Genomic DNA, 12346 nt, shown 5'->3' on the forward strand with positions numbered 1-12346 from the left:
ACTTTTTCGTGCGTCGGCGCCGTTCGACGGAGCCAAGTTGCAAACAGGGCGAGAGTAAGCGCATGCCCACGAAGCGCGCTCAGCTGGGCCCATCGTCTGCTTGGCTGTTCCTTCGTGAGAACGTCACCCTGCATTAACTCACTTACGACTAACACGCAGCGCGTCTTGCTCGTATCTTAGATTCCGAAGGTCAGCAAGCAACCGAGAAAATGAAATTCGCAGATACGTCACACGCCCCCGCGCATGACAAGCTGACAAATGTGGATCGTTCATTTGTTATCTGGCGACGCAAATGCTCTTTTTTCTCTTTCTTTTTTTTTGCGCTTACTCTCACCCTGTTTGCAACTTGGCTGACGCACAAAAAAGTCGGTGGTGAAAACATTTATTAACAGAATTTCTGCGGAGAAGCTCCTGGTATTCGGAGCTTCTTATCTAGCGGTGGGGGGGGGGGGGGGGGGGGGGGCAGTTCAGGGCTCCGCTTGCAGCAGCCGCTCTACGGGCCCCGTCAATCAGACTCAGCTGATCTTGCAGGTTCTCGCTGGCCAGAAGCTGTTCCCATCGCTCCGCTGTGGGATTTTGTATTGGGGGTAAGGCTGTAATGGCCTGGCATGCCCACGTGACGTGGTACAGGGTAGCTTTTGCTGGGCCTGAGGGTGTGAAAGTTTGGAAACGTGCCGGTTTGAATTTGCCTCCAGCTGACCGATTCTTCTTTATTTAATGTTCGATGTGGTAGGGAGTAAGTTTACCTGAGTCCTCTGTAATGATGGTGTTCGCGAGATCGTAGTTGGCGGCGTCAACATAGTACGCGGTGTTCTTGTGCTCGTGCTCTCGTTCGAGGGCTTCTACTCTGGCTTCCCAGCGGCCTTGATGCAGTCGGGGATCCATGTTGCGGGGGATGGGGGCGACCTTATAAGTCGGCGCTCGCGCACGATAGTTAAAAGATTTGGGCGGCTGTACACGGCCAAGATTTCGACAAAAGGACCATTTTTTTGCCCTCGTCCAACGATGAAAATTCATATTGTAAAAACGTTATCCGTGTACGATTGAGTACCCAATCCCTCGTTCTTTCATATATATACATTTTGAATCAAATCACATCCAGAGTATGAAGGGCGTACGTGTTGACTTGTCGCCATGTAAGTAGGCACAAGCTATACACAAGGCAGTTAAGTGCAGTGGCGCAGTTATATCGTGATGTGAAAGAGCTATAGAAGCGCAGCAATCAGGACCCCGTACACAGAGCAAAGGATGATGTCACGCACTAGTCATGCCGAACAGCAGTAACTCGTTACAACACAAGGGAGAAGACGTCCTTACAGCCTGCGGCTACGAGGTCTGAAAGTGTTAAAAATTATCGTTAGCAAACTGCCGCATTTCGCCAGCACGCTACACTTCTACAGTGTAGCCAGCCGCTTTTTCTATAATTTCTCTAGCAATGAAATACTAGGCACGTAGCGCTTAACTAAAGACCGTGCTCAACAAAAGGTTAACGGAATAGTGTTAGTAGAAGTAAACCACATTGTTTCTAAAAAAAATAATGAACTTATAAAAACAAGTACTTCAATATTTCTGACTCGCAGTGTACCGCTTTTCAATTTTTTTCATTCAGTTTTGATGTGTTCTGTTCCGTAACAGTACTTCACAAGGTTCCCATGTCGGCTTCTATACATGTTTGTTCTTAATGTGACCATGGAACGATGCGCAAAAGTCACATTTTAATGGGGTTATGTCGCTTCCTCGCTGTACTTGGAGCCATAGACAATTTCTGCCAGCGTGTCAGAATGCATTTCTCCGATTCCGTAGTTCATAGTTGATATGAGAACGTTCTAGCTGTGTAGTTAGTTTTTCTTTTTCTTCTTTCCAAATGATGTATGCAGACGCCGTCTCACTGCTCCCCTCACTTTTCCCGCTAAGTCCGGTCTAACCTTTAGCCTGCATTTCAGACGCTTAGCTTGAAGTTAACACCACTCGAAATGACAACATACTTCACGCTGCCTGTGTCTTGTTTCGTGGAATCGAAAAACAGCAAGAAGCAGAGAGCGCTGAGGCATAGCTTAGACTCTGAAGACTCGCTCAGTTAAACAAGTAGCGTTAATTAACAACATCAGAGAGTCAGAACGTGAACTTTGAAAGGACTACCTCATCTGTGACGTTTTTCTTTTCTTTTTTTCTTTTTTCTTCTTTCTTTGTTTTTTTTTTTTGTCGCTAGTTGAAATAAGTATGCATTGAGGTTGTCAGACTCCCCGTCTGTGTGTTTCTTAGTCCTCGTGCTGCTTTCAGACAGCAATATTGCTGGATATATTGGTGCGTACTCAAAGTCTTCCAAATTTTGTGCTGAGTTAAAACTGAGAGCTCGGCGAGTTGTACTTATCTTCAAGAAAAAAAAAAACAGCGCTAGAAAACACACATAGACAACTAAGTTTGCCAAACTGTTCCTTCAGGAGAACGTGCCATCATAAGCCGGCAGATCATCTCGCCTGTATTTTCTTTTCCTACCTTCTCGTTGTTACTGAAATTCCCACTTTCGCTTTGGCCAAAATCCACCAGAGTGAGGATGATGTTCGTCGATACAATCTGCATGTAAAATGATTAGTTCCAACTTTTGTAGCGCACCTTCTAAGCTATTCGCGAGGAAGTTTTGTCAAGGATAGGCGGCGTCACATGCATCGTTCCTCATTCTTTTGCAAAGTTTGGTGTGAATATGTTTATGCATATAAGCTGTCCCAAACACCTGCCGGCATTAGGTGTTCATGCGCACGGTGCATTGTCGCATCGTTCCCCTTTGTTGCTGGGCCTCTGAGGCGTCTCCTGCCTATGCCTACGTGCCATACTGAGGGAACCATGTTCGGGGATCCCGGTATCAGGCCCAAGGCGCCTTCGTGGGAGGAGTTTGCAATCTTGGCCTGTCGATGGCAATAGATCTTCATAACTCGTACCCGCGAAAGCGTTGACAAAACACGCGTGCAATGTCTCGTACTTCTTTCCCTCTACCCTGAGCTGAAACAAGGTGTGCATGTGTTCAAGAAGAGCCTTTTGATCATTGCTGTTTCTGACGCCTGTTTTGGGGAAACCTTTGGTGCCACAGGAGGCGCCGCACTTCCGTGCGAAATTGCCACGGTATAAGTGGTCCTCCACCATAATCGGATATGGGGTAACATGTGAACGTATGCAGGTAACTGGGACATATACCATTGGCTAGAAACAACGTCGGGCATCACTGGTACCCGAAGTCGATGTAGTAGTCCCTCGAGTGGCGGCGTTCCCTGCGGGCGTTCTTGAGCTCGTCCCACGAGATGAGTGTAATGGACGAGGTGGTGAGCGTGTAGAGGAAAGCACCACCGATTCCCTTGGCAAGACCGCGCAGGCCCTCGGTACGCTTGATCTTGCGCACGCAGTCCCATATACTACGATAGTAGAGGCCTTCGCCTCGCGCGTTCGACGGCTGCGCGTACATGCGTGCCCGGAGCACGTCGACGGTAGCGATGAAAGGCGCCGACACAAGGCCCGAGATGAGCGCCGCCAGCACCGTGTTGATGAAGAAGTAGCGCTCGCGACCCTCGGTGGCCGTGTTGAGCAGCGTCTTGAAGCCGATGAAAGTGGACAGCTGCAGCGCCGATCCCGTGGAGATGCGCAGTATGTTGGCCGAGGTGGCGCGCCATAGGCCGTTCCACAGGCCCTGCGTCCGGTAGATGTGCATGAAGGCCGCTCTCGCAGTCCTGAAGCCATGCTGGTAACCGACAGCGATGGACGCTGTGGCACAGTGCACCTGCAAATACCGGATCAGTGTCGATGAGAGATGCGTTGTCGTCACTCACCAACTCTGCTGACGTTTCTCCTCACGTATGGTGAAAAACACTAGTACGACAACTGCTATACTCGTGACGAAAATATAAGGTTGGGTCAGTTGATCCCTACTGCCACAAAAAATAAACATAATAAACATAAGTATACAGAATGAAAAAAAAAAGCGTGGAAGAACAGAAACATCTAAGTAGACCGTGGGACTCGCCCCATTCAATATATCTCGTTTCTTTGCGTTGTGTTTGCGAGATGTTTTTACATCGCGCAGTGAGAGATAGATACACTAACACTGACTCAGCGCGAGGCTATCACGTGGTCATTACCTAGAGTAACAATAAAATGACATAGGTCGCTTTTCCGTCTACAGTCTGTGCACAGTCCGTATAAGTCCATGCGCAATCCGTATCGTCTACAGTCCGTATCAGTACGTGCCATACCTGAAGTATACGTGCCGAAGGTGTGCCGTGGGAATAACTGTATTCTGAATAACAACTGAATAATTGAAAGAAAACAAACAATTTCACCACTAAATTGCGAACCTACCCTCTCCCCTCTTTCCCCGTCATAAGTGCCAAAATAAACACACCTATCTCTCTCTTTTTTTCAAAGTTGCCACCGACGCCTCCGAGCAATGCCCATAAATTTGGCTCCAGCCAACAAATTTGTGGTATCGACTCGTCCACTCGCTGGCATTTCCATACGTGACTCGTCGCGAGCGCCTGAGGATTTACGGACGCTGCAACACTGGAGCTTCATGCCATATGCAGCGGCATGTCGTCACTGTCACGTCTTCAACGTACGAAAGTTAGGGAACACAACATCACTTGACCTACAGCAATGTGATTAGCCGGGGTTCATAGCACTCTTCAACATTAAACTAGCGCAACCACAGAAAGCACTGCTCTTCGACAGCTACGAGTCCAATCGCGCTAAGGGCGCACAGATTTCGACATGTCGGACCTGCATGTGTGTCTTCAGAAGAAAAAGCGGCGAGCCGGCAAACGCCCCAACGGCACCGGCTATTCCGCCGGAGATAGCACTCAGGCGGATGCTGGGCTCGAGGTTTTCGTCCAGCGTGAAGCCGAAGTCTTCGATGGTCTGGAACATGCCCAGCCGCAGCCCATTTGCCAGCAGCTGGTACCCCAAGCCCGGCAGCAGGCCGCGGTAGATGGCGAGGATGCCATCGTGGCGGGCGACCGTGTACAGCGCCTGGGGCACGTTACGGTACACCGGCCGCATCCGCCCCGACTTGTCTGCGCCAAAACATGAAATGTTGCTGGAAGCTTGTGCAACTCTGCGTACAAAGCCGAGAAACCCGTTACCTGCGTGCGAGCTGCGCTATCAGCCTAGTGTACAGTGCTCGGCGATTTAAACGATTGAAACGCGACACACGGAGCGCGTGGCTGCTGGCAGTGAGGTAGATAGAGTTTGATGCACATGGAGACTGCATCCGGCGTAGCGCTGTTTGCTATGGCTTCAAAATACTGCGCTCACAAGCCACGCCGCATGGATCTGGCGGGCGCGTGCGTTTCGAAGGACTGCATGCAGTCCTTCGAAAGACTGCTGCAGCGCTCCGCCGACGCCACCAAGAACCACGGACTGAACGACTGTTTACCGGACGCATTCACCATGCGCCACGAACGCGCTTGCGCTCACCGTCACCCTCAGTACCAGAAACCACGCAATCCGAGTATTGCATTTCAATTGCCAAACACTGTACAGCCAGGACCAAAACTTTAAGGACCATGAGACGCAAGAAAAAGCTTGATATTGCCGATGCTTCGGCAGGAAGCCTTGAATTTAGATTTCCGCGGTCTGTTCTAAAGCGCGCTAGCAACATGTATTGCGCAGTTCCACCGAATAATAATAATATCTGGGGTTTAACGTCCCAAAACCACGATATGATTATGAGAGACGCCGTAGTGGAGGGCTCCGGAAATTTCGACCACCTGGGGTTCTTTAACGTGCACCTAAAGCTAAGTACACGAGCCTCAAACATTTTCTCCTCCATAGAAAATGCAGCCGCCGCGGCCGGGATTCGATCCCGCGACCTTCGGGTCAGCAGTCGAGCGCCATAACCACTAGACCACCGCGGCGGGGCAGTTCCACCGAATAAAGTCGCGAATTGCTGGGAAATTTATAGCTTCCTCAGAGTCTCTAAACTTGTGACGCTGACTGTGCATTTTATTTCCATCATCGCAGCGCAGAAGGACGAAGGTAATGCTATTGTTGTAAGTTTAACTTGAACGCTCCTAAATTACTACATAGAAACGAAAAAAAAAATAATAATTCTTCTCGGCAACCATTACATCGAATTTGATGAGTAGAGGCCGGATTTTTAGGCATTAAAAAACGCCAGGCCTGCGCGCAACGCGCAGCATAGTCACAGCGAAAGCTCGAAAAGCGGCCTTTCTAGAGCCCGTTCCAAACTCTCTTGGGGCATCTACAAGTACACATGCAAGGTATCCACTACGCCATACATCATAATTTTTGTGAGGTAGGGAAGCACTAGAGTTACTGTATATACTATACCTTTAGGTGTACCAGCTTTCGCTGTGACAGCTTCCACTATAAAAGCGCGTTTTAGGTACCAAAAACAGGCAGGCAAAACAATGTTTCAGACCTCCAACGTCGTAAATACAGTCACAATAAATGGTTACGTAAATGCAAATAACTTCAAAACAAAGACGTGCGAGACCTGTATCTACTACAGGAAATCAATAAATGTTATTGTTTATGAGGGCACAAAGGCGCCAACAGTTGAACATAACCGTGCAATTGTCCTTTTTCCCCCACGGTTCGCAGAACACACACAGTCTCTCTTTTATTCTGTAGCATGGAGAGTCAAATGTCCACTGTCGAATCAACACACTCCTGGGGGTCTTTCTTTTGGCATGACTGAGAAGGGCAGAGCCGGAGCAGATAGCCAGACCGCTAAAAGACCAGAACAGAGGGATGCCTCGTATTCGAGCCTGCTCGAATCGCGTCGGGATGATTTCTCCCCTGTCGGTAAACACCTTAAAAAGTAAATTACAAACAAAACAAAGGCCACGTGCACATCACAATTTTCTTTCTTCCTTTGCTCTCCGCAGTTTCGCATTCGCCAACCGCTCGCGCCAAGTCAGCGCGGCGGCGTATGCTGGCCGGCGCGTCCCATTTCACTGCTGCTAGCGGTTGTTTCCGGAAGTTGGCTGAAATAAAGGACTAGATTGAACCCCATAGAGTTCCGAACAGTCAATGTTGCCCGATAACATGAATAACGATCTTAAACCTGCACTCGAAAGAGAAACTTGAGGCTAAATTGTGTTGCCCCGATTTTGAAAATAGGCATTTATAGACACTTGTAGGTATTTAGGCACAAATGCCAAAAATAGGTATTCATAGGCGCTATAAAAACGCTATAAAAGCGCTTCTTAACCTCTAATTCATGCTCATTAATCAAAGTGGGGAGATAGGAGCGCAAGGGACAAAATAAGCATTTGCCTAAAGTCCGGTCTCTAGTTGGGACGTTAAACCCCAGATATTATTATTATTAAAATCCGGTTTCTAGTGATGATCCTCTCCATTTAAAAGAAAAAGTTAAAATCTTGTGAATGTGTAGGGAAGCATATTTTGTAAAGCGACAACTATTTTTACCTCTTCACTTCGCTTTCTACTTTTGTAAGTGAATAATGGCATCAAATTCCATAAAGTTTACATATTTTGGCATCTAAATTAGGCTAAATCAATGAATCATACACCACTGAGTTATACCACTAAGAGGTGCCTTTTAGAGAACTGCTATATTCGTTCTTGTTACAGAATGCTTCAACTTCTTCAAACTTACAAATGTACGAGAATACTTGTATAGAAGTCCGGGCCCTCTATCGAGACAACGATGTTTAGAACATATCTTTCTGTTTCAAGTGGAACAAATTGCAATGAGAGCGGTCTTGCCTTTCGTCATTTAACGCATATTAACATTTTACGTGCGTTTGAATAGGCCACAGCGCACTTGGCCCTGAGTGAAACATTATAGGAACAACAGACCTACACAAAAGGCTGTAACTTTAACCGATGTTCATTGTGTTTCACGTGGCCTTGAGCTGGTATCGTGCGTCTGAAGCGCGCTCTCTCTCTCTCTCTCCAGCGTTCCAACCGTTGATACCAAATAACAGCATATTGCTGATTAGAAAGTGTACTCCCGTTTACGCGTTGGTGCGCATCTGCCTATGAGGTGGAAGCGCCCCTGCCTTTCTAACATTGTGCCCGACTACACACGCAGTCATCGTCGAGCGACCTTCATGAACAAGCTAAAGGGCTTATATGTCCATGTCGCACCGACAAGTTATTATGTACACGAGCAGCGTTCTCTCGTAATTGGCGTGAAATGTTTAAAATATAGTTCGTGCTGCTCCTCCGAACGTCTAATGGGCTCACGACGTCATGATGTGTAATCTAAAGGAAGAGCTACATAAACTTTTTCAGCTCATCCCAAAATAGGTGGGGCGTGTGCGCACAATGAGACATGATTATCAGCGCAGCGGGACCGGGGCGTGAAGAAGGAACACCGGAGCACGCTAGAATGAAGTAAAGGTGCGTACAATCCATTAATGCGTGTGTATCGCAAAGCTACATCTGCTATGACGTTTCGCGCCATTTACTGGGGCGGCTGTTTTTGGATTGTATGTATAAGAGCACCTGGCAACCAGTGCACACGATTTTTTAAGCGATTAATCGGTTACGACTGAGAACAGTGCAATGTTTTCAGCCGTAACCAACTGTTTGAGCAATAATTCGTGCAGAATATTGTTGTGTGCTCTTTATTACGCTCCTCGCAAAGTAAAAAAAAAAAAGAGCGATTGCGAAAAACTGAAGATACACCAGCGAGCATATGCGTATAGCATACTCGAGCAACTAATACATGCAGTACACTACATTGCGAGCCATCGCCAGTTACTAGCAGATATCTTTGTTTTCGACCTACCATATCGCCAGGAAATGTCCGCATTTTGCCCCTTCCAGTTTAGCAAAAGGTATGCCTGTATTTAGTACTTTCAAAGAGCAGTGTGAAAACCTTTTTGGTGTCAAACTGCCGCGGGAAGCACGGATCAGTGTACAAACTGTCAACCACTGCATGCATGTTTGAAATGTGGGCAATATTTTCGTCGGTGAAGTCGGATAACAGCCTTTTAAGAGGAACTGACGATCGTCGACCCGAACTTGTATGACGTCTTTCATCTTTGACGGTAACAAGGGAGAGGCGTTCTTTCGTTGCAGCGCGGTAAGCGCTTATTTTTGTGTGTGCGCGCACGAGGTTCGAACGGCGTGATCAGGGCAAAAATGTAAGACGCACCTTTGATTGGCGGCTGCAGTTCTCCTTGCAGCTGGATGCGGATCTTGGCTACCTCGATGGGATGTGTGATCAGGCTGGCCGAACACGAGGCCACAGCGGCGACTGCTACCTCCGCCATTGCAGCCCCCCTATCTTCGTACTTTGTTCAAAATTGGCAGCAAGCCGCATAGGATCCTGCAAACACAGCAGAACGGTCGACACCTTGAGCATAAAAAAAAAATGAAAGGCCTTTCTGTCCAAATAGAGTTCGTTAGCCTCAAGGACGGTTGGTCTCCCGTTTCTCCGCTCTTTTTGAAGAAAACAGAAAATAGTATTTGCCAGCATACGGCTGTGAACGCTACGCTTCTCACCCCTACAGTCTGATTCACACTGACAGAATGGCGCAGCGATAATACAACATATGCACGGCCACGCCGGATGCGCTCATAGCGCTCGTATCCACCTTATCTTGAACCCAGCGGCTACCGATATACGTGATGCTGGCACAGTCCGAAGACGGCCGCTCGACCGCTCTATACAAGTGTGGTTCACTCTACATGAGCAACAAAATTATCAAGGGTAAAAACACGTGTAGCACAAGGCAGCAACCATCTCGGTAAATGGAAGCGCACACAGAGGGTTCGGCAGCGCTTTTCATGTTTTTGTGCGCCTGTTTTGTTCGGGTAGAGTGTAGACATGTAAAATGTTGGCTGTAAAACTGTTCTAATATTCGTAAACCAAGCAGCGTCTCAGCAGCTGTTGCTACAGAAAGAAAAGAGGAATTTACTACAATACGCGAAATGCATTTCGCGAAAGGGGACAGAGAAGGAAGAGTGAAGCGCTGAACTACCAATTGTTTAATGAAAGTAGCAGAAACAAACGGAAGACTTCCGCCCATGCACAACAGATCCAAGGTGTGATGCACACTTACATGGTCATGACAGCATTATTTCTCGAAAACACGCTTCTATCGATTACAGTGCGATGATTGCGTCGCTGACAGAAGCAGAGTAGTCTGTGAACGACGTGGAAATAAAGCTTAGAATAACAGAGAGCTGAGCTAGTTGGTACGTATTCATTCTAAAAAGAGACAGGGCGTGCAAACACGGACACAAGAAAGAGATCAGGACACCACAAACGCCGACTAACAACTGACGAGACGCACAACGGCTGAAAAGAAAGAAGGCACTAAAACTTATCTGCGCATGCCCATGCAACCGGCGAACCTATCACTCCGGCACGCGTGGCGGTCTACGTGGAAGATAACTGTTAAGGCATTTGATTTCATCTTTATGCAAGTTAATCGACGGTTGGCTCACGCATGCGCTACCACTATTCTCGATATGCCATGCTTCAATCATCAGGCGCGTTTCTTCATTTCTATGCCGGTACAACACTGCGCATTCATCGAATTTTGGCGTGCACTTACAATCTCGACAACGTAAAGATAGATTAGAAGGTGAGCCTCCTGTTAGCGATCTCTTATGTTCCAACAATCTCTGGTTAATGCATCTGCCCTATGTCCTACGTAGAAGCGGCCGCAGCTGAAAGGGACCTTATACACCACACTCGTACGGCAATCAGTGAATTTGTTGGTGTGTTTTACGAAACAATTATCGGTCCGCTTCTTGTCTTTTACTCGCTCATTCTTCCTCTGCACAGCGGCACAAATCCTACCTAGCTTATTGGCAGCCGTGAAAACAACATTAACGCCGTATCTACTTCCTACTTTCTTTAGCCTGTGAGATATGCAATGAATGTACGGAATACCTACGACACGTTTCTTCCTATCGCTTTCTGCAACCATGCTCGGACTTAACACAATAGACTTCTTTAAACGCTCAGCGACCGTGGCCACTGCATCACGAGGATACCCTACATCTAAAAGACGCGTAACCTGTGCGCTAAAGCTATCACTCATTTTGTGCTCACATGACTTGGTGAGGGCTGACTTAAGGCAAGACATGGCGATGCCGTTTTTTACAACCTTCGAGTGCTTCGACGAAAAATTTAACAGCGGTTTGGAAGATCTAGGAGAATACTGCCAGCACACGTGGTTCTTCTGGAACGTTAAGGAAATGTCTAGAAATTGTATTCCATTATTCTGAGGCACCTCTTTAGTAAAGCTCAGCCCTCCTCCATTTAATTCAAATTTTTCGCTCACGGAAGTTACCACCTTTTCAAGGTCCTCATCACTACAAAAAATCAAGTAGTCGTCCACATAACGAAAAACCTTAATAACCGAATTACCTAAGGCGCCTTCCAAAAGATTGTCAATCTTGCTAAGGTATAAATCACTAAGAACCGGAGCAACCTTAGAACCAATACATATCCCTGATTTCTGCACATAAACGCCTTCCTTCCAACCTACCAGCGTCGACTTTAAATACATGGAAAGGATTTCTAGAAATGCCCCGGTAGAAACACCACATTTATCGGTGAAAACCGTCTGGTCGCCTTGTTCGTTAATACATTCATTAACACATTTTAACAAGTCCTTATGCGGCAAAGAATAATATAGGTCTTCAATATCCATACTGAAAGCTTTACAACAGCCGGGGTTCTCCTCTGAGAGGAACTGAACTAGCGCTTGAGAATTACGCATACGAAAAGGGTCTGAAAAACTCAAAGAGGTTAAGCAGTTCTGCAAATAACTAGATAGAGCGACTTGCCAGGTGCCTTGCTCTGAAACGATTGCTCGAAACGGAATCTCGTTCTTATGTGTTTTGGCTGAAAAAAAAAAACAATTCTAAAGTAAGTGAATTAGCCTTCTTGACATTACAAGCTATTCTCTCAAGATTGTGTCTTAACAAAAGGTCGACAGCACGTTGCCTAACTACCGATGGCTTAAGTTTTACCGTCCTAAAATTCTTTTCTATGGCTGTTAATGCTTTTTCTGAGAACAAACTGTCCGGCATAATTACAAAATAGCCTTCCTTATCTGAAATTACTGGCCTGAGTTTCTTCTCGACACAGTAATTAACCAAAGGCCGGATAGGATCAGAACACTTGAGATGCATATTAGAACCCTTGATGCTAGCAACGCAGTCTGAAATGCAGTGGGAACGCTCTTCTTCAGAAACAAGTCTACTGATTGTACGCGGCAAACTTAAAACGTCTATTGGTTTCAGGTTCGGCTTAAAACAGTATTTAGGACCTAAGGCTAGGGTTTAGCAGAGTTTAGCAGGTTTAAGGCTAGGGTTTAGTCCTTGGAGGAGCTGCCTTAGATGA

General features: G+C 46.9%; 1 protein-coding gene across 1 annotated transcript in view; it reads right to left on the reverse strand.

Moving 5' to 3' along the window:
- Positions 1-2037: 2037 nt before the first annotated feature.
- LOC119399288 (solute carrier family 25 member 35) overlaps positions 2038-12346 on the reverse strand; it is an 82925-nt gene continuing 72616 nt past the window's right edge. Inside the window, exons 3-5 of the mRNA XM_037666105.1 lie at positions 9137-9310; positions 4762-5054; positions 2038-3766 (exon numbers count right to left, since the gene is read on the reverse strand). Coding sequence (XP_037522033.1) covers positions 3215-3766; positions 4762-5054; positions 9137-9254 — 963 coding nt within the window. The 5' untranslated portion in view covers positions 9255-9310 and the 3' untranslated portion in view covers positions 2038-3214. The remainder of the gene's footprint in view (positions 3767-4761; positions 5055-9136; positions 9311-12346) is intronic.

This window comes from Rhipicephalus sanguineus, chromosome 1 (assembly GCF_013339695.2).
Source record: "Rhipicephalus sanguineus isolate Rsan-2018 chromosome 1, BIME_Rsan_1.4, whole genome shotgun sequence".
Taxonomy (NCBI): domain Eukaryota; kingdom Metazoa; phylum Arthropoda; class Arachnida; order Ixodida; family Ixodidae; genus Rhipicephalus; species Rhipicephalus sanguineus.